Source organism: Lithohypha guttulata (assembly GCF_036872675.1).
Source record: "Lithohypha guttulata strain CCFEE 5908 chromosome Unknown scaffold_4, whole genome shotgun sequence".
NCBI classification, from domain to species: Eukaryota; Fungi; Ascomycota; class Eurotiomycetes; order Chaetothyriales; family Trichomeriaceae; genus Lithohypha; species Lithohypha guttulata.
The window spans coordinates 3,104,121-3,125,170 of NW_027042753.1; the positions used below are offsets into that span (position 1 = coordinate 3,104,121).

The window sequence follows — 21,050 nt, forward strand, 5'->3', positions numbered from 1 at the left end:
TTCAGCTGGAATTTGTCACCGTGAAAATGCTTAATCGCATTCCACATTGGAGTCGAACGAGTCCTCTGCTCTCAAAACTGACTGTGGCTCGATTGTGCATCCCAGCGAAGGCAACCACGAACATCCAGTCCCTGCAGGAACAACCGAATACATGGCTCGATGTGATGCCTGAAAGATTTCGGGAAAGACAAAGATCGTTGCTTGAACACAAGACAACACCAGCTCTATGGTTGATCCGTGGGCTCTGTACACATGGGACTACCAGTACGAACATCTGCTATGGCCAGGTAATGGCGGCATCGACGACCCGATGTGAGAGCCCAGATCTGGCGTCAACCAGGGCTCAGGCATCAACTCGTCGTTCCGGTAAGCGGCTCAAAATAGGTAATGTTAGCCGACACATATCCTTCGGAGTATCCTACCTTCGACTGCTAAGAGATGACTGCCAGCCATGAGCACATGCGGGTCACTATAAAGATATCACGGGCAAATAGTGTTCTGAAATGAGAAGCTGACATGCATACATGTGGAAGGAAGTACACAAAGAATGTCGCGTGTCAATGATAAAAAGTCGGAAATTGGAAAACCAATGCTTGCTAACGCTATCAAAGATGACCTGCTCAAAATCATACTGTCGCCAACACTCGTGCTATCTTTGCTTGCACTTATAGTGAATAATCCCATTATAGGTCGAAAACAGCGTCCAAGAAGATAGTGCTTCAATCCCATCAATCAGGGTTATGTGACTCTTCATGGGGCTGCTCGAGATCCTCCTCGTGCCCATGCTCATCTTTCTTCCGTTTCTCGAGCTCCATCCGCCTCGCCTCAGCTCGTGCCATGCGCCGCTCCTCCTCCTCCTCTTCTCTTGTGCGAAGTCGCGACCAACAGCTAGGGGCCTCAAGTACGTAACGAATCATTGCCTCCCTGAAGCGTTTCTTGTATTCTTTCGGGCTAGTCACTGTCGGACGATTCTTTTGGCCACTGACAGCTGCGCCAGCAACACCACTAGCCACCGCACCAATGAACCCTCGATCTTTGATCCACGACTCGAGCTTCTTGTCCCACGTATAAGTACGGATGCAGTCGATTATGCCTATCACTAGTTCCTTTCGTGCCTCATCGATGGCGATCATGAGACTATAATCCATCACCTCCATACGTTCCAAGAACAGTGTGTCGTTATATACAGAATTGCGGAGAGCTAATTTGCTGTGCTCGCGAGTGAAAAGTGGCGACTCATAAATGTAGTCGACCATATTCTCGTCAAGTAGTACTTCGTTCCTTTCGCCTGTTGCATTGACCTTGCGGTTACGCATACTTCCCTTCAGGTCAAATATTCGTGTTGGTACTCGGTCGTAGAAGAGGTTCTCCATAACAAGGAGGAACCAGTTGTGCTCCACACCCGTGGCAGGGTTCTTCACGATGATTTGGTAAAAGCCTAGCATTTTGGCAATGACAGAGGGCATGCCGTGGAAAAAGGCCTCCGATACCATACTGAAGTACTGTGGAGCAAACTTCAGGAACGATTGCGTCTCCACAGGCGACAGGGATTTCAACACAAAGCGATCATCCAGTGTTTTTAGGAACAGTGATTTGGACTTTCCACCTCTGCTGTCGAACTTCATGCAGCGTGACATGGATTCAACAAATCGCTCGGCGACACCACATTTCTGTCTCATTGCATCAAATTGCTCTGCGAAGAACACTTTGCACAGCATTTTCGCGTCTTTTTCAGTAAAGGCATACCTCAAGTGGTTGCTGTTCTTGCACTTCATTGATCTCTCGGCAGGTGTCATCTCTCGCTCCTCTTTGGACATTGCGAGGAGTTGTTCTTTGGTCGTCTGGGCCGAGATCTCTTGCATTCGAGCTTTGTACGCCTCGGAGTCAAGTGCAAAGGCGATCAATGAGCTCAACTCGTCCTCACGCACAATAATGTCACAATCTTGAAAGATGTGGTCAGACGCTGATAGGGGATATTCTAGGCTCGACCAACCACTTGAAGAACGTTCGGCCCAAAAGTTCGTTAGCAGTTTCATCAACGAGGTTCGCTCATGTTTCGGTAACTCTTTGAACTCGACATCTTCCTTCGAAAGTCGCAGCAAATCTTCGGGACTATCGGGCAGAAGAATGTCCTCAATTTCGTCGTCCTCTGTATCTGTCTTGTCTTCGGTGTCTGACGGTGCGTGACTCGATGGCTGCAAGTCAACATTAGGTTCTGGAGCACTAGGCGCGGTATCAGTGTGATCGGTTTCTTCATGAACATCGTTTCCTGGCGCAGGAGGTCGATTGGTCTTTGCCATCGCCTGGGCTGTTGTCTCGACAGAGTCAACAGTGTTGTTCTCGGGAATGTCTAGTGTTTCTTCCGAATCGTCGACGGCACTTACGGCTTCATCAACCGTATTGTAGACTTCGACTGTCGGCTTCGGCGCAAAAGATGGATAGATTTGTGATCTTGAAACTGTTGATGCCTTGAGTCGTCGCTCTCGTAATCTTGCTTGCTCAAATTCTCTTGTCAGTTGCTCAAAATGTTTTGCGAGGTTTGAGACTCGAGAATCCTTCCGGTTGCTGATAGCACGTGGTATAAGCGATTTGTGGTGTTTGCTCTGAGAGAGCCCGAAACGCTCGCTAAGCTTCTTCTGAGAAGATTCCTGCTGAGCGTCAGAAGTCTTGCGATCAAGTCCGGAGCCGAAGCCATTCAGTGCGTTGAGGGCAGATAACGTGCTTTGCCTTGACATTGTAGAATCTTTACGTTGTGGGACCGATCCTAGGGGCTGGGATTGTGCCCTGGTTAGCATGGGCGAGTTAGGTCTGCTAATAGTGCTACGTCGAGAGACAGGAGGTCCAGGCGCGGATAATTGTTCTTTAGCAGCTGCTGTAGGACCGGATACCTCGTCGGCTGAGGCTTGTCGCTCTTTTGTCTCAGGAACATCGTCTTCTTTATCATGTATGTTTGAGCGTTCTTTGGGACTCGAAGAAATAATCGCCTCAGAGCCATTGTCCCTCGGGCTTATATCAGAGGGTTCAATCTCGGGTACTGTGGCAGACTTTGATAATGACCCGGATACAGCAAGATCAAGATGCCCTAGGTCTGTAGAGGCACGATGTAGGTCGTTAGGAATCGACAGGCGCTCGGTAGTGGGTACTGGTTGTGGTTGAACTGGCACTACCGAACGACCCGCTTTCTCGTCATCCGCGGAAGCACTGCTGCCGATATGCTCCTCCATGACCGACTGTAGGACATTTTGAGTCTTCTCCGGAGAAAGCTTGCGTGTAGTGCCTGGGCTTTCTGGATCCTTCTCTTCGACTGGCTCGATCACACCTGTTGGAGATGGTAGCTCGTCAGTACTGGTCAGCGATGTGACAGAGACATCACGGTCAAGAAAAATCCTTTTCAGTTGTAAAGTTGCAAGCCGTCTTATATCTTTCTCCGATGGAAAGAAGTCTTTCTCGAACTTGAGGAAAGCCTCATCCCACTCAGCCACCTTCTGCTGCAACAGGCGCATGGCTAGATTCAGGGGGATGACTTCCCAATGTCGAGAGTTTGTGTATTGTTCCTGCAGCAATTTGATGAGTGCGATGTGGTCCTCATTCGCCTTTTGTGTCAGACGTTCAACTGCACTCCGGCAGGGTTCTGCGGACTCTGGGAGAAGTGCTTCAACGTTGATGCTCTTTAATCGCAATTTGACTGAGACCATGAATCTCGTGATTCGATGTTCCAGTTTAGTGAACACTTCATTTCTGAAAAGCAGGTCGTTGTCGACCTTCCAAGTGATTAGCATATGGGGAACCACAACCTCAAGCAGATTGATGGCATCGTAGTGCACACGAAGAGCAAAACCTCTATAGCCAAAGTACCGCAAATGGTCCCGATGCAGGTCGTGGTGACAAATCCCTGCTCGGGCGTGTAAGTCTGCACTCCAGAACGACAGCTCAAGATATTTCGCAAATGAGTATTTCCACGTGCTCTGAGACATAGGTGTGACAGTCGTCTCCGTACCACATATTTTGCAAGTGCTCCACATCAATATCACGTCTTGCATGCCACGAAGTTTTGGTGGGTAGGGCTCTAGACATACGGTCACTTGAGCTTCACCATGGACATACTGCCTTTGATGTTCGTGCATCCTCTTTCCACACGACTCTAGAGCAGGACAAATATCGTTGGCTCTATAGCAAAGATCTTCTACGTATTGTCCTAATGTGCAGTCTGCCTCCACTCGGGTGTTAGAGCTAGCTTCGGAGTCATCGTAGTAATTGAAAGCTAAGATCTCGGGACCTAGGCAGGGTACATGCGTGAATGTCGATACCGTGCTAAAAAGCACAACAATCTGTTGGTGAGCCTCCGGTTGAAAGAGATAGAAATTGTTTTCCCGGAGCGTGTCCCATAATTTGCGTTGGGCGTGGTAATGATCTAGTGCCTTCTCGTATTCCGAGTTGTGTACTGCATGCACAATCTCGCGCACTTTTCGGCTTGCACCTTTGAAGGGATTGTGCACCATCTCTGGTACAATAAGAGTAAATTTCTGCTTCGCCTTCTCCTCGGGGCTGACACTGTCCGAAAGATCTTGATTTCGTAGTTTCTGAAGCCAATTGACACGTTTTTCCAACTCTTGCGCACGTGTCTTTAGGTAAGGTGGAGAGAATTTCACAAAAGGCGATGATGATAGCACTTTGTCCTCGTCTTCGTCCGCCATGTACTGATAGAACTTTGGTGTTGGGACATTCTTCGGGTTCTCGTTCGGGTTTCGTTTCTTGACCTTCATTTCACTCTCTGGCTCAGGACCAACAGCTTCCTTATCGAACGGCTGTTCGCCTTGTGCGTGGATCTGATTATCGCTAGAAACGGTATTCTCGTTTGACACTCTTGAAGGACTAGATTGTTTTCGTACTTTGGTTGTTCCAAGATTTCGTCCTGACTCATCGCTCAAAGGCAAGGATGCCCATTCGTCGCGCATTAGGCATGTCTCCAATTTAAGATTGTACACGACATAAATCATGAAGTCTGCTATCTCTTTGATTCCGATCAGCACCTCTCGAGGAGCACCGCGCAGTGCGATGGTGCACCCCAATTTGGGATCGCACCCTGAAAGATATATGTAATTTTTTCGCCGTCCATTGGTAAGATAGGTCCTGACTTCGAAGAGCTCGCATGTGCCAAGTTCTTCGGCAGGCAAGGCTAACTTATCCATCGAGCTGTATTGCGCTGTATCAGTACAGCGGGAAACGGCTTCGAGCACCGAAGGTTTGACATTGTAAACAACAGCAATGTTGGCCTTGTCAAGCAGTTCTAGAGCAAGCCCTGAAATATTCCTCTGGGCTAAAAGCACATCCGGCTTCAGTGCTGCGATTCTGGAGACAAGATTCTGTAAATATTCCCTCTCCTGGCGGATGACAGGATCAAGGCTCATAAAATGTGCTTCTGTCCTCGCGTATTCAATGGGGAATGTGATGATCAGAATTCTTGGCCTCAAAATAGTGCGCTGCATGCTTTTCAGGGCGACGTTCTTGCTGAATATGTATCCAGAGGTGTACGAAGTGTCCATTGGCCTTCCACCAGGTATCTTCTTCAACTTGACGTAATGCCTGATGTCAAGATCATCACCACCTTGGACATCAGGGTCAACGTCGTCAGTTGCTCTCAGAAGGATAGGCATAAGTGCATTCTCCCAACTCGAGATCTTTTGTATCTTCCTTCGGTTGAGCAATTGCCTTAGCATTTTGTGGACATGCTGTAACGATGCACGGTTGAGCTCCATCTTAGGTGCACCTAGACCATGCATTGAAGCACTCCTTATCATACGAGAGCCTCGAGACATTGTAGTTGTTGTGGCATCGGCTTCAGCTCCAACTGGCAGAGCAATCTGCAAACGCTCCCTTGTTGCACGAGGCGTAGGTCTTGTATGAACACTGCTTGCGACACTCAAATTCCTCTTACGCGAAGGCTTGGATCCATCAATAGCTCGCGCACTCACCAGGCTTGCAGCATCATCAGCGTCGCGAGCGTTGAGATTGAGAAAGCCAGCAATACTTCGATCACCAATTCTAGACCGACCCTTCCTTACAGCAGCTAGAAGACTACTGATGGTCGTTCTATCATTGTCGGGACCGCTTCTGGAAAGCTTTTCGGAAGAAGCGGAAGGCTGTAAAATGGGTTCATCGTCACTGGAAGCATCATCCGATAGATACTGTGCTAGCTCAGGGTCTATCACGCTATCGCGGTGAAAGGCTGATGTCCTCTGGCCCTTCACGTCGTCCAAATTCTGCCTCTGAAAGGGCACTCGCTCCTCGTGATAGGGTTTCAGGCTGCGAATGTGGGTGTGTTTTGAATGATGCCTCTTGTGGCCGTGAGTCATAGCATGTGCTGTCCTCAGGGAACGAGAAGAGCTCGGTCTGTGCAAGCCACGATCCGGCGCGTCAAACTCGAATATCGCAGAGGAGCGATTGCTTTTGTCAAAAGCACGACGTACAGGATAGTTCATTACGGGAGTCCTCGAGATGTGCTCCAAGCTCTGCGAGACCATTGACACATTGTCGTCGTCATAGCGCGCCAAACTATGGTCGGGCGTACGAGGCCTAGCTGAGAGGTCAGCGGCTGTAGTGTCTTCAGAATAGTCAGAAGAGTCGTCGTCGTGGAAGGTGATAATGGCCTCGCATGGTTTGCAAACCCTTATGGGTCCAGGCAGATCAAAGTACGTGCCTGAAACCAGAGCGGTACACTTATTATCGAAGATCTGACCACAAATCCGACAGTGGTGTTTCCGACGGAAGGTAGTAAAAAGTTCGCCACAGCGAAAGCAGTCACGGGCATTCTCGTCTTTCATCCAGAATTCTCTAGCCAGGAGACGACTTCTGAGTCTGCTTGACGGTCGAGGATAATGTGTATATTGGTACTCTTCCGTATAGCCGTCTTCTGGGATGGCCCGAGTATCCTTATTGACAGCGAGAATGCCAGAAGTGCGACCAGAATCTGTGGAAGATGCTCGAGAGCCCTGAAAGCCAGGCAGTTTCGAATGACTGACTTTATGAGCAGGTCTTGGAGCAGAGATCTTTGATTGAGAAGTAGGTGATACAGCTCGTCGGGTGGTGACGGAGTCAGTGATTTGATAGCCAGAATCGTGATCTGCGAGAAGATCCAGAGGGCTGAGCGTAGAACGACGATCAATGGGGGATTCGTGCTGGACGGGAACAACATTGATCAGAGGGTCGTCCTTGGTGGCAGTTTGTGGGACATGATGACTTTTCGAAATGTCTTTGGGTTTCTGGATCTGTGCAGGAACCTCGGAATTATTCCTGGAATGAGTTGAGATTTTAGTATCAATGCGTGTCAAGGAAGGTGGCTGCCGCTCGTGTCTCGGAAGAGCAGAACGGGAGTCGTGATCTATCTTAGAAAGTACCTTTCGAAGATTCTGCTCGTCAGAAGGACTCAGGACGGAACGGTCAGAGTGATGGGAGTCATCAAGACCTTGAGAGGAGCCAGCGCGAGAATGGGACCTTACATTGCTCGTGGCGTGGATCGTGAGCTCGGTCAGAGCAGGATCGGCCAGATTAGCAGGCATAGTTGCAGCATTGGGCGAACGGAGGCCAGGAGAAGACATAGCTAGCTTGCCGGCTTTAGGATTAAACCTAGACATGGATAGTTCCATTTTGTTGGCAGTATCAGAAGCAAGCACATGGGATGACTGAACCAGAGAAGTCATTCCAGAGGTTGTGCTTGTATTGGTGCCTGGGGTGGTGTGAATGGTTGGCGTTGTAGCGATCGTTCTATCCGAATCTTTCACGCCTCCGACAGTAGCCTTAAACTTGCTGTATAACCCGGACAGGCCACCCTGAATATCACCAGTCAACCCTTTATTCTCTGGCTGAGATGTGCTTGGAGGAGGCTCGGTCAAATCGCTGAAGCTCGTGAGGTCCTGGACTACAGACGTTGGAACGGCATGTTCATTAGCCGGGTGGCTAATAGAACGAGTGGCTGCATTGCTAGCGAGAGATGCTCTTGACTCTCCACGAGCTCGGCGAGGACTCGTGTTCTGAGGAGGCGAGAAGATGGAGGTGGAGGTGCTATCTGAAGGCATGTCGAAGGAAGACGAGGAGAGGCCCAAACAGCCAGAAGCTGGTCAGTCTGAATGCCATGCTTCGTCTACCAGCAAGCCATTTTCTTTCGTCGATTTAAATCGTCACTGAATTCCAGGTGACATGTTCGATGAAAAGCGAGGGTCTCGGTCAGCCGCGCTCGGTGAAAGCAGTGTGCAGATACGTCGAAAAGGCCTGACTGACGCTATCTTGAGTGGTCTTCACTGGTTGGAACGTGCAGGCTATAGAATGTGTATACAGGTGCAATGAACAAGGCTTCGATTGGCAGGAGCCGTGCATAGCGTCATGGTCGAATCTGGAAAGTCGCGCCTTCCTCCCCGCAGCTCTAAACACGTCTTGGCCGAGACGCGTCGCATCACCTACTTCCCAAACGAACACAATTTCGTGCAGCAAGTTTCCAGCCTGATATCTGGTAGTCGCACCATGTGTCCTGAACATATACAGCGGGCGCTATATGTGGGTCTATTGACTACGTTAGAGCACCACATGGTCGGAGCCTGCACGGGGTACTACTGCTATGGCTGATTGTTCGTCTCAAATTACATCCCAGGTCGCTTTCTACACGCAAGCTCCATTCTCCAGCGGCTCAGATGGCTCAATGTGGGACGCCCCTACGACCGACAAGTCTGCTAAACGACTACCACCCGATACGCCACCACTTGCCGAGGACATAGTCAACAACCACGACGAGTTGCTGCCAACGCCAATGGGGCCTGCCCTCCCATCACATAGTGACGATAACAGTGAGCACGGAGATCCAGTCGAAGACCATGGCCCACCAAGTTCCGACCAGTCGATTGAATGCCAACCTATCTTTCAGGCTCAAGAGCAAGACCCTGCAGCAGCAACAAATTCGACTTCGTCTGCCCAGCATCACCTTCAGGGACCATTTACTCTATTAGACTGGATCAGAAAAATAAGAAGTGAACCACCAAAAAGGTACCCGTCTGTGCCATTGCGTTGGGCAAAATCCATACCTAAAAGACAGAGAGAAATCCTTGACAGAGATGAGACCTGGGTGCCACCTCTTGCTGGATTATCCGCAAGACCTGGGACCCTCCCTGCAGACATACTAGATAATTTGGTTAAGGAGGCTGACCAAGCTGTGCCAGTAGTCGCTTCTGTTGACGTTCAGCCCACACAAGTCCAGACACTGAGAGACGTCCCTGACTCGACCCAGGCTTCCTCTGACTCAACCGGGAGTCCTGCCAGCGTTGAATCTGACGAAGAGACGGTCAACCCAACGCAGTGGAGTCTCAGTCCGCCTGAACGACACCACCGACGACAATCTCCTCCCCTGAATCAACACAATGGTCGTGCCCATTGCGAACCTACTAGTGCTGGGGACACATTAACCAAATCGCAACAGTTTTCCATGCACACCGAGCCACCGGCAGTGTCGACCCGTCTCGAGACCACGAAAGCTGCCTCCGCGGACGATCCTTCCCTTTCTCAGGACCAGTCTTTCGCCTCTTACGCTAGTAGTTCTAGCAAGTCTGTCGCACAAGCTTTTTCACGGCCGACTTCTTTTAAGCGGAAGTCCTATGTTCAAGTCAAGCATACGCCCTACCACCCGAAAGCTGCAACAACATCGGGAGAACATATTAGCACCCCGAAGGAGTATCCCCATTCAACCTTCGTGGGTGCGACCTATCCTGACGCAAGTCTGCCGACGACCACTGAAGAACAGCACACTAATCAACGACCGACGCACAAGCAACACTATCTCCGACCTACCGTCGAATCTTGCACTTCCTACTCATCTCAGCCTTTAGCAGTTCACACTCCAAGACAAGATCGTGAAGTCTGTCACACCGCACAACCTGCAGCACAAACTGTGCATTGGCAATTGTCTGCAGACGTGAACAGGTCGAAGGACGTGCAATCGATTTCTGTCACAAGCACTCCAGCTAGTAGCATCGAGCGTGACGCATCAGGACAGCCCGTGGCAAAGCGGCCCAAAATAGCATACGTTGATCCTGCATACGCAGGACTAGATCAGGAGCGGATTTTGTTTAGACGGATGCACCGACAAAGCACGTCCTCCAGGCGGCCAACCACACACCAGGAAACTCATCAAAAAGCAGGAAACACTATCAAAATGGCTTCCAGATCGAGCACTGCACCTCCGTTGCTCGCCAAGCACGGTCGTGCAGGAGGCATGGAGGCATATAACAACCCAAACACGGGCACACAGCATCACGAGTCAACGGCTGAGGAACACCCAGTAAGCAGTCGTCAATCACGTCCCTCACTACCCAGCCTAAACAATCAGGATAGCGGCTCCGTTTTCACGAGGTACAAGCACGTCTACAAAACATACCCTGGTGATGAGAAATGTTTCATGCAGACCCTGCGGACTCTGCTGAAACTCCGATCAGCCCAACGAGAGCCACATCCCTACCTCTGGGACGACTTTGTCTATAGATACGCGGGCGAGTACAAAGCCTACGTACAAAGACGTTTAGATGACAATGAAAACGTCGTTGCCTATCAAGACTACTACCACACGGACGTGAGAGGGCCCGAACGTAGTAAGGGAATCGTGACTGAGAATGTTCTGGATTTACTGGAAAGTGGTCACTTCACAGCAAAACCCGGTTGTCGCAGCACTTCAAGTCGACCTTCCTACAGTATTAGCAGCAAGAATGACGAGAACAATGTTGCGGTACGTTTTTCTACTGACTCACCGTTGGAAGTTCATCGGGCTGATTCTGACATCGATCAACCAGAGCCAGGACCCACAGAGGAAAGATCACTTGAAGCCGATAAAGCACCAGCCAACTCACCGCTGACATCAGCTGGCCCAGGGGGTCGTGAGCAGCAGCATAGCTCCGCGCATGCCACAGTAATCGTCGACGCCAATCACGAGAAGAAGCGACGTATTCTTCCTTGGAAAAGTACATCGGAAAAACAGCCTACATCTTCTCCAATGCGACCTGCCGTCGACCCCGAAGCACCATCGCGTATCGAGCTGACTTCCTCGTCCAAGGTTCAAAAATGGCTGCTGTCCAGCCGTGAAGATGGCGCGGCATCACCTGGGTTGCAACCTGTCCAGCTCTCACAGGATCGAATGGAGACAATGACTGACACAGAGAACGATGTACGTAGATCTGATGGCCACGCACGTGTCCAAGTCCGACCATGCATAGCAGCAAATACAGTCACAGCTCCAGAACATCCACCGACTCTTGTGTCCTCGGCGGCGACGCAGTCATCAGTATTTGAGAAGTTCACAGATGCATACGCGAGACTGCCCGAAGAAAGAAATCGGAGATTGAAAGCTGCGAAGCAAAGTAGAATACCTATAGACGTGCACCAATGGTAGAACCAGAGCATTTGACGTTGCGTAATGATGACTCGAATTCTTTGAAGACTCAATACCAAGGGGTTACCTTGTCTATGTACGTGGTGGAATGTGTGGTGTGGATACACTTCTGTCCACGCAAGCAAACAAATGCTTTCCATCCTCCAACAGCTGAGGCAATGACACTGTCATTTATTGTCAGTCGACTCACCACAAGCCCTTACTGGCGTTTTGCTCTACGCATGAACCACCATAAATAAGACCTTCCTCTCTCCTAGATCCTTCACCTGTTCAGAGAGTAACACATCCGCAAATAATCTCAACTAAGTCAGAAACCCCATCACAATCCATACATATCGTAAGCACTTTCGACATTAACACCCACAATGTCTAGCAACGACCACAACGGCAAGGGGTCGACGTCCAATTCAGGCGCGTACTTCTCCGGCCCAAATTCGTATCAAGGATCCTACTCGTCTTCTGGTGGCTACCAGTCAGGATCCAAGTATCCGCCATATGGCACTAACCGCGAATATGGTCAGGGTCATCATAAAGTCAAACATGCCCCTAGCTATGAACGCATTCGACCGAAGAAGCCGTAGTGGTCGTTTGGTTTCTGGTGTGAATGACGGAAGGAACGGTTTGTGCTGGTAGCTGCGATGGCAGATGGAGAACCTGCGTGGCTTGAAAACATCAGCCTGGACAGCAATGGACATCATAAGCCGCTCAGATTGCAACGCAACCATTATCTGGGAGGACAGCTCAGAAGCTGCCAGCTGTGCTTGGTGCTTGGTGCTTGGCCACCATACTGTGGACAGAATCCTGGTTTCTCGAACAGCAGAACGGCCAGGGGTCAGTAAGGACTGTGGAGGACTTCTGGTATTCGCTCATAGCGCTGATAGCTTATGACACAACAGCAGTTGCAAAACAGCTCGAGTCGGACCAGCTCGTGGCGAGTTGACATGTTCGTTGTCCTAAGATGCAACTCGTGTTCTCACTCACTTTGCGATAGCCTCCGCAGGCTTAGATCTCGTCCCTGCTTCCCGTGCTTGTCCAGGAAACCTCTAGATTTGTTGAAGTCAAGGTAGATGTGTCCCTGTGGCACACTGTCAGCTGACCTGTATCCACAGAACATTATCGTCAAGCGATTATAGAACATACCATCTCAACATGCTCCGCCGGACAACTAGACAGATGTGTAATAATATTGAATGCCGAAGAGCGATACCCATACGCCGAAGCATGATGACTGTCCGCGTTGCAGGCTATCAGACACACTTCCGCCAGCATATCAATCTGCCGAGCCTCAATAGCCTCCGCAACTCGATATCTACAATACTTCCTCGCCGCATACACATCGTACAAAATTCCATCGCCACGAACTGTTCCGCTAAAGAGGTCTTTCGGCTCACACTCCGAATCCTCCGAACCACTCTCCTCATCCACAGCCACATACAACGTCTGGCTATACAGCAACGTCCGCAAACTCGGAAACTGCTCGACACGAAGCTGGTCCAGCATAACATTCTGTATAACCTTGACATTTGCTCGCGTCAAACAAGACACGAAATTCCAGATACTGCTGTATTGCCCATGTTCCTGGCTCAGGACAAGATTATCGTAGAAGACCTTTTGGCCTTCGTCGAAGCATGTCTTGCATGTTAGGAGGATATTGGTGTGAATATTCCGCCGTTGGAAGATGTTGCTTCTTTTGCGGCCGAAGCCTGTTGTCAGGGAGCAGTGGGAGTCGTGGAGGGTTAGTTTAGCGTCGGCGAAGATGTGCTGGTAGATGTTTATGCGGATCTCTGCTGGGAGGTCTAGGAGGCTGCTCATTGTGGCTGTTCTAGCGTGATGTTGCGGTGTGTTGGTAAGGTCGAGGTGTATGGACTTAGCCCGATGCTTCTGCCAAGACTCAGGAGCTTGTTCCCTCGTGTTGGTGCTGGCAATATAGTTGCTGTAAGGAGCACGTGACGTTTTGCAAGAGATCGTATGATGTAGGTGTTGGTATACACGTTTATCGCTGAAATTACAAGTCTTCAGTAGCTCATGTGACGTGCCATGACAACTCGCGGGCTGGCAAGGAGCATTGCACTGCCAGTGACCGAAGAAGTACGAGTAAACATAGTATTGACGTAAAAGAGATAGAGGTAATGGCCCGTTATCCCGGAATTTCAACCAGCCCGAAACGCGGGCTAGTCTCAGATAAGTTTGGTGCCGTAACAATACCAGAGCACGCTTTGAGCAGATATATTGATCATGACACGGATGTCTTAGATGACCACTATTCGTTCTTGCATTCATACCGCACACGATCAAGAACATCACTGATTATTACCTTTGTCTCATTGTGCTAAAACCTTATCTAACGAGCTCACCGCTGAAGATGCGCCATAGCACCTACAGGCAGCATGTTCTTTTCAGCTGCACTCGCACTGGGAATGAGCGAGGAGGTTCCCATGGCTTGGTAGTTACCACCACGCTGAGTTGTAAAGTCACTCACTTCTGCTAGGTTGGAGACTCTGCCGAGCAGCTTCTCCAGAACCCTATAGCCCGAACCAGCGGCATAACCTGGCAATTCATGACCAGAAAGCTGTACTGTGTAGAACAATAAACCTCGCTCTTCTCCCCAAGTTCCAACGTAGCCAGCTTCTGACAGGCGACCACCGTTGTACTCAGGATGGTATGGCACGTAAAACTGGTTGGCTTTCATAGGGTCCTGCTGAAATCCCTTGGCACCGTTCCACGTCATGTTCTGAAGAGCAAAGACTGTGCCATTGGGGTTGAGAAGTAAGTCGAGGTTTCCGGACCCTATCATGACGTTTCCGGTGTGTTCAACTACTCGTTGGAGTACACCATCTTGAGCTGGGCCAAGTGATGTGTCGCCGATGGTATAGTTGTTAACGTAGCCATAATTGAAAACGTTTTTGTCTGTGCATTGCATCTGCCGGAAGAATTAGCATTCGAACCTGATCGATAATCCTCGACCCTGATTGTGGACTTACCCAATTTGTTCCGACTGGCGCATTGATGGCCTTCTGTACGTCGGTCCGGTTGAAGTAAACTTGTGCGCCCGGTGGCTCGTAGTCGCCTGGATTGACAATGCCTAGCTGACTGACGGCGAATGGGCAGGTGGCGGTGATGTGGTAAAGATCGAAGCACGGATTGACCGCTATAGCTGCCTCCAGGACGTAATCAAAGAGGTAACATCCGTTCTCCGTTGCGTATGGATCTGGTAGGACTGGGAAAGATTCCTGCGGAGGCGGGAAGGTATAGTACTTCTCCATGTATTGAGTGTAATTGCAGTATTGATTCAGGTCACGCAGGTCACTCATGAAGGTCTCATTGAGGTAGAATAGGTTGGACCAATATTCCACAAATGGCAATATGACGACCTGTTGTTGAATGGTAGCATCGCCTATGATAGGGTCCTGCGAATGTGTCAGAAACACTCTCCTCAATATCCGTCGGTGTATGTACCTACGTTTATTGCAATACCGCTCAAGTTGTAATAGTCGGTGTCGTTGGCTGTAATAAAAGCATCGGCAATATACGGCACATACATGCCGGCATAACTTTCTCCAGTGAGGTATACCTTGCTACCATGGACCTGAAAAGCGTCGACGAATTGCTTGTAGAAGCCGGTGAACTGCAGTCCTAGCTCGACCTCATTTGTAATGTTGGGATTTCCCTGTGAGTAGCCAACACCGACAGGCTGCTCGACCCATAGCATGTTGGTCAGGTTGGACCATGAGTACGAGTTTGGTGTTGGAGCCAATGTCCCTGCTTGCCAGAGGAAAGGTCCGTTCTCAGTCAGCAGACCACTCAAGGAGCTACATCCTGGGCCACCGTTGAACCAAATTGTAATCTCGTCAGAAGCAGCTGGGTTGATCGAAGGAACGAACCAGAAGTATAACTGACGGGATTCATTTGGGTTGTCGGAGATAGGTAGCAGGCCAGCATATGATTCACCAATGTCAAAGTTGACATCGGGAATGGCCGAACCATTCACCACGAACTTTTGTGTGGCATTGTTCAGGAAACGTGACGACTGACGTGCCTCGAGTGACCTTTTTTGTGGCAAGGCAGGATGAGCAGCGTGTCCGTGCTTCTTGATAATCTCTGCTCTCTTCTTCGCAGGACGCTTGAAGGCATCCACGGCAGCTTTGTTGTATGCAAGGGCTGCAGATGCGAGCGACAGACAAACAAGTGATGACAGGCGCATGGTGAGAATTGTCAGCCTAGAGTCAGTAAAGTCCTACTACGAAGGAAGGAGATGAAGCTATGCACGAGATCTGCTGCATCTCTTTTTGTACATGTACACATGGTCTCTGGCGCACTGATAGCGATCGTCGCCAGAATTGTGGAATGCTGGACAGGGTAATTTGTAGCAGTCAGAAGATGAAATAAGATAAGAAGTGGATTGAGCTTGTGAAGCTTCACTATTGCTTCGATGTTGATCCACGAATCACCTTTTCGTGCCCAGGAAGTCGTGGTCAAGTGCATCCCCATCATGATGGCAATGATGTCGGACGGCGAGTCCGAAGTGTCACAATCGTTTCGCAATGCAACGTCTGCCAGATCTTGTCGTTGACAACCTTCTTGCGAGCTTCCCTTTTCGGATCTAGCGTGAATGTTAGGGGCCGCTATCCGTACGATTCTGGGCGAGTGGTGATCGAACCCCGGATTGAACTGGAATTGAACGGTGTTTCGTCAAACGTGATTCGTTCGAATCTTTCATGGTGCAGGAAGTCGTTTAGAGATATGGAACGTCCAATCTTGCAATGGTCAGCATTGAAAGGCAAGAACAATCACTGATTGAGTCCTGATAATGCAGAGATTGTCCTACGAAGAGAGGCGCGTGCTGGGAGCTCCAAGCACAAGCTTGGTATTCTCAAGACAAGCTTTCACAAATCCGTTTGTGGTTAGTAACCAGTATACGGTTCTCCGGAGCACGCCATGCTGCATGCGCCTTGATTCTTGCTTGCGTCCAAGAAGTCCTGTACACGCGAGCACTCCTTGATGGCGATGCCCAGCTGACTGACATGCTTACTACTCGCGAAGTTCTTGCGAGGCAACTGAAGAATGTCAGAACTACTGAAAGTTTGATATTCCCATCAAATGCTCTGCACAAAATATGTGCATTGATCTGGCTTTGCCCTATATTTCGTACTCCCAACAACCCTTCTCGTACAGTCCTTAGCTGTGCCACTCCGATAAAACGATTGATTTACTCTGGCGCTGACTTCGAAATTCAGGTATACATTTCGACGGACCAAAGAAGATCGTGTACGAGTAACTGAGAAAAAGCCATTTCGACGCCCAACTGAATAAAACAACAGGAGGACGACAAGTGACCTCCATTAGTTATGCTACATACTTGCCCGAGCGCAGGCATACATGTCTGTGTAGAGCGAGTGTTACAAGTGAAGAACGAGAATACTGCCCTTGATACCTCATGATAAATGTTAGGATATTTGGAACCACTTCAAACCTGGACACGCTCGCTGTTGCTCCAAACACTTTTTCTCGGCTGTGTAAGCCTCATCAAGCCCATGGCTGGTGTGTTGATTGGTGACGCCCCAGTGAACAAGAAGACATCGTATAGCCATGCGCCGAATGCGCAGCCGAAAAAAGGTGACACCATCGGAACCCAGAAATAATATCCGCCAGCTGCCCAGACCTCGTGACCATATCCGAGCATATAGCTGACGAGTCGCGGACCAAAGTCCCTTGCCAGGTTGATAGCATATCCCGTCTCCCAACCGAAACAGGCGCCAATTCCGAAGATGATGAAGAACAAGCCCAAGGGTGTTAATGGACCAGCCCCGATATTTCCTTCGTCTTTCAAAGCGTATATCAGGAACATAAGCAACGCACTCGCAATAAACTCGGAGAAGAACATGCCTGTTTTGGTCATGAAAGGTGCTGGGTAGGTACAGAATATTCCTGCAGTCGCTGTGTCCGAGTACCCAGGAACTGTTCGGATGCCACTACCACCTTCGAAGACGTCGATAGCTGACTTGTAATTGGCGTATACGACCGCTACCCGTGTCAGTAATGGCTACACATCAGAGAACATGTATGCTTACCTGAAGCTGTCATTGCACCAAGCACTTGAGCAAGCATATAGATTGGCAACTAATAAGACGTTAGAGACCGGTGTGATGTGTTGATTACTGACATACCTTTCGCCACGGGAACTTCCTGAACAAGCAGTTCGCAAAGGTTACAGCTGGATTCAGATGGGCTCCCTGAGGAGTGTCAGTCAACCAATCTCCTGACGCAAAGGATAGTACGAACCGATATACCCGAGCAATAAACACCTAGCATCACACCCAAGCCCCAGCCCCAAGTGATGGACTGATATTCACCATTTTTCCCTTCACTGAGTACGACTTGTGCTACGACTCCATCGCCGAACATCAGAAGAATGAAGGTGCCTTATGCTTGTGTTAGTATTGCCAGCTCGTTGGGCAGTATGTGCATGAGACAGGCACAGGAGACTAACCGAAGAACTCGGAGAACGGCTCGCGAAGGGTGTGTCGTATCCTGCTCCACAACAGATCTGGTTGTGCCTGAACGACTTCTTCTTGTGGACCAACGTGATCGATAGGCGCACCATGCTCAGCATGTGGTTGCTCTAATCCAGACTTGTGTTCAGCCATAGCCAATGATGGAGGTGAGGCTGCAATGCTCGTATGTTCTTGATGGCTAATGTGTTGTTGTGCGATACCCACTACCACAAAGGATCGAGTGACGCTTGCAGCCGGTTATCGTATTCTTTGTGATGAAGCACAAATGGACAAAGATGAGATACCAGCTAAGCAGCAAGGCCGTACTTATACCATCCAGGACAACACATACACGAGTGCGGAAAACACGTGCCTGTCTTCTCACTGAGGTCTCCAGATAATGCATAAGTTCTGGAAGACCATGCGGAGCCCACCAACAGACATGACACATAGGCGAATCCTCGCGACCTGCGACTTGCGAAACACAGACCACCGATGGAACGGTATGGTCAACCGGGCATATGGAATTGTCACACAGCACTGTTTCTCGCGGTCAATGCCGCTCCGGACTCGGATAGCCAAGGGTTTCACTCGTAGAGAAACTGCATTGATATGACTGTGTCCGGCCATACAGGCCGAGCGTATGCAAGCGGCTCCATGTCGGTGTTCAGCAGTGATAAGAAGGGAAGTTAAGATCTAGCTACAGCACATTGACGGCGTACATACAAATAGGGTCCCAGGTGTTCGGGTTCATTTGGCCTTTGTACCTGCATGACAGCAACTCAAGCAAATTCGGCACAACAACGCCGCGAACTGTCTAGACATTCATACTGTCAGCCGAGACACCAGGCATTGAACAGTTCGAGTCATGACTTGGCAACAACGGGGCTGCTTTTGAAGTTCACACAATAGCGCTATTTTGTTTCTTCAATCACACGACAGGTCTGCCAAACCAGTGGTTCCGATGACTTGTGGCGGGCCTTTGCGTGTCAACAAAGACGAACCATCTTGCTTGGGCGTAGTAGTCCGTGAGTACATAGTACATAGCTCGGTATCGCACGGACATTCAACACCGAGTTTTCGAACATACGTAGTTTGAAAGTTGGAGGCGGAGTGTGAATTGTTGCGACCGCGGCGAAAGACCGATCTGTCTCACGTGATGCGGTTTCGCCCGCATCTACAAAGCTGGGCTTCTTCGAAGCTTCCCCAGTCGAGGTAATCGTGCATGTAACCTCGTGCCTCGACTTGCGGGGCCCATTGCCATGCTTCTTCGAACACCGAATATACCGAAAAAGCGTGAACGATCCAATTAAACCATGGAGACCCCTGGAGCGACCCCGCGGTGCTCTCCATGTGCGTCTCCAGCAATCCAATGCACATGGCATGGGGTCTGACCGAGAGGTACCAAAGAGAGAGCTTGTAGCTCGTCTAACTCGTCTCTGCTTTGTCTTATAAGACACTCTTCCTTGCTACAACTCCATTGTATGCATCGCATTCAGAGCCTGACACAACAGCTTGCAAGCACATCCCTCACCATGGTACCACAACAAGAATCGTTCGTAGGGTCAATCGACCAAGGCACGACCTCTTCGCGCTTCCTGATCTTCAACAAGTCTGGTGAGCCCGTGGCATCACATCAGATCGAGTTCAAGCAGATATATCCGCAGCCAGGGTAAGTTAGAACTTGTCCTAGGTACTGGGCTAGCTAACAAGGCTTGTAGCTGGCACGAACACGACCCCAACGAGATTGTACAATCTGTCGAGAAATGTATAGACGAAGCTGTAGCACAGTTTGAGAACCAAGGACACTCCGCCAAGAGCATCAAAGCTGTTGGTATCACAAATCAAAGAGAGACTACCGTGGTCTGGGATTCTACAACTGGAGAGCCTTTGCACAATGCCATTGTCTGGACAGACACGCGGTCTCAGACGTTGGTCCGAAAGATTAAGCAGAGACTCGGGGCCGATGAGCTGCAAAAGATATGCGGTGTTCCACTGTCCACCTACCCCTCCGTCAGCAAGCTACTCTGGCTGATGGAGAATGTTCAGGCTGTGAAGCAGTGCTACGACAAAGGCAACCTTGCCTTTGGCACTATCGATGCCTGGCTGGTTTACAAGCTCAATGGAGGCCCAAAGAGGAACATCTTTGTATCAGATCCGTCTAATGCCTCCAGAACAATGTTCATGGACCTGAAGACCTTGAACTACTCAGATTCTCTGTTGGACTTCTTCCGGCTGGACACCTCAAAGCTCAAGCTGCCCAAGATTGTGCAATCCTCAGATCCTAAGGCCTATGGCACATTAGCATCTACTGTACTGTCAGGAATCGCAATCACTGGTTGTCTTGGTGACCAGTCGGCTGCTCTGGTCGGCCAGAAAGGATTCGCGCCTGGTCTGGCAAAGAATACCTACGGTACTGGCTGCTTCTTGCTTATGAATGTCGGCGAAAAGCCAGTTGTCTCCACGCATGGACTTTTGACTACTGTTGCGTACGACTTCCACAACATGAAACCAAACTATGCCTTGGAAGGCAGTATCGCTGTGGCTGGATCTTCCATCAAGTTTCTGCAAAACAACCTTGAGTTCATTGAGTCATCAGCCCAGGTCAGTCAACTAGCCGAGACTGTTGAGGATAACGGTGGCGTCACCTTCGTCACTGCCTTCTCAGGTCTTTTCGCGCCATATTGGATTGACGATGCTAGAGGCACAATCTTCGGCATCACCGCATACACTAAAAAGGGCCACATTGCCCGAGCAACTCTAGAAGCTACTTGCTTCCAAACCAAAGCAATCCTTGAGTCTATGGGCAAGGATTCTGGCTACGATCTGAAGGAGTTGGCAGTCGATGGCGGCATGTGTAACTCGGACCTGACGATGCAGACACAATCTGACCTGATTGGTATTCCTGTAGTCAGGCCAGCCATGCGTGAGACTACTGCCCTAGGAGCCGCTATCGCTGCTGGTCTAGCAGTCGGCGTATGGAACAGCTTGGATGATTTCAAAGATGTCAACAGCGAAGGCAAGACTACCTTCAAGCCTAAGATCTCTGCAGAAGAAAGAGACGGCAAGTTTGCAAAGTGGGAGAAGGCTGTGCAGATGTGCAAGGGCTGGGCTAGCTGATTTATGAACATGTTCATTGC

The 21,050-nt window shown here is 49.8% G+C and overlaps 7 protein-coding genes across 7 annotated transcripts; 3 read left to right on the top strand and 4 right to left on the bottom strand.

Moving 5' to 3' along the window:
- Positions 1-728: 728 nt before the first annotated feature.
- On the bottom strand, positions 729-8,072 carry MDM12_1 (Mitochondrial distribution and morphology protein 12; the record flags this gene model as incomplete). The annotated part of the gene is made up of 1 exon (XM_064900612.1): positions 729-8,072. One exon carries the CDS (start codon positions 8,070-8,072, stop codon positions 729-731), a length of 7,344 nt encoding a protein of 2,447 aa, XP_064753924.1.
- Positions 8,073-8,608: 536 nt separating this feature from the next.
- Positions 8,609-11,419, top strand: LTR64_006281 (uncharacterized protein; the record flags this gene model as incomplete). Its single annotated transcript, XM_064900613.1, has 1 exon — positions 8,609-11,419. The coding sequence occupies one exon, from the start codon at positions 8,609-8,611 to the stop codon at positions 11,417-11,419; it is 2,811 nt and encodes a 936-aa protein (XP_064753925.1).
- A 365-nt stretch (positions 11,420-11,784) lies between these two features.
- Positions 11,785-12,000, top strand: LTR64_006282 (uncharacterized protein; the record flags this gene model as incomplete). The annotated part of the gene is made up of 1 exon (XM_064900614.1): positions 11,785-12,000. One exon carries the CDS (start codon positions 11,785-11,787, stop codon positions 11,998-12,000), a length of 216 nt encoding a protein of 71 aa, XP_064753926.1.
- A 392-nt stretch (positions 12,001-12,392) lies between these two features.
- LTR64_006283 (uncharacterized protein) lies at positions 12,393-13,231 on the bottom strand (the record flags this gene model as incomplete). Its single annotated transcript, XM_064900615.1, has 2 exons — positions 12,393-12,494; positions 12,560-13,231. The coding sequence occupies 2 exons, from the start codon at positions 13,229-13,231 to the stop codon at positions 12,393-12,395; spliced, it is 774 nt and encodes a 257-aa protein (XP_064753927.1).
- Positions 13,232-13,769: 538 nt separating this feature from the next.
- On the bottom strand, positions 13,770-15,620 carry LTR64_006284 (uncharacterized protein; the record flags this gene model as incomplete). Its single annotated transcript, XM_064900616.1, has 3 exons — positions 13,770-14,339; positions 14,401-14,826; positions 14,880-15,620. The coding sequence occupies 3 exons, from the start codon at positions 15,618-15,620 to the stop codon at positions 13,770-13,772; spliced, it is 1,737 nt and encodes a 578-aa protein (XP_064753928.1).
- Positions 15,621-16,883: 1,263 nt separating this feature from the next.
- FPS1_3 (glycerol channel) lies at positions 16,884-17,524 on the bottom strand (the record flags this gene model as incomplete). Its single annotated transcript, XM_064900617.1, has 2 exons — positions 16,884-17,440; positions 17,488-17,524. The coding sequence occupies 2 exons, from the start codon at positions 17,522-17,524 to the stop codon at positions 16,884-16,886; spliced, it is 594 nt and encodes a 197-aa protein (XP_064753929.1).
- A 1,921-nt stretch (positions 17,525-19,445) lies between these two features.
- GUT1 (Glycerol kinase) lies at positions 19,446-21,030 on the top strand (the record flags this gene model as incomplete). Its single annotated transcript, XM_064900618.1, has 2 exons — positions 19,446-19,582; positions 19,632-21,030. 2 exons carry the CDS (start codon positions 19,446-19,448, stop codon positions 21,028-21,030), a joined length of 1,536 nt encoding a protein of 511 aa, XP_064753930.1.
- Between the last annotated feature and the right edge of the window lie 20 nt (positions 21,031-21,050).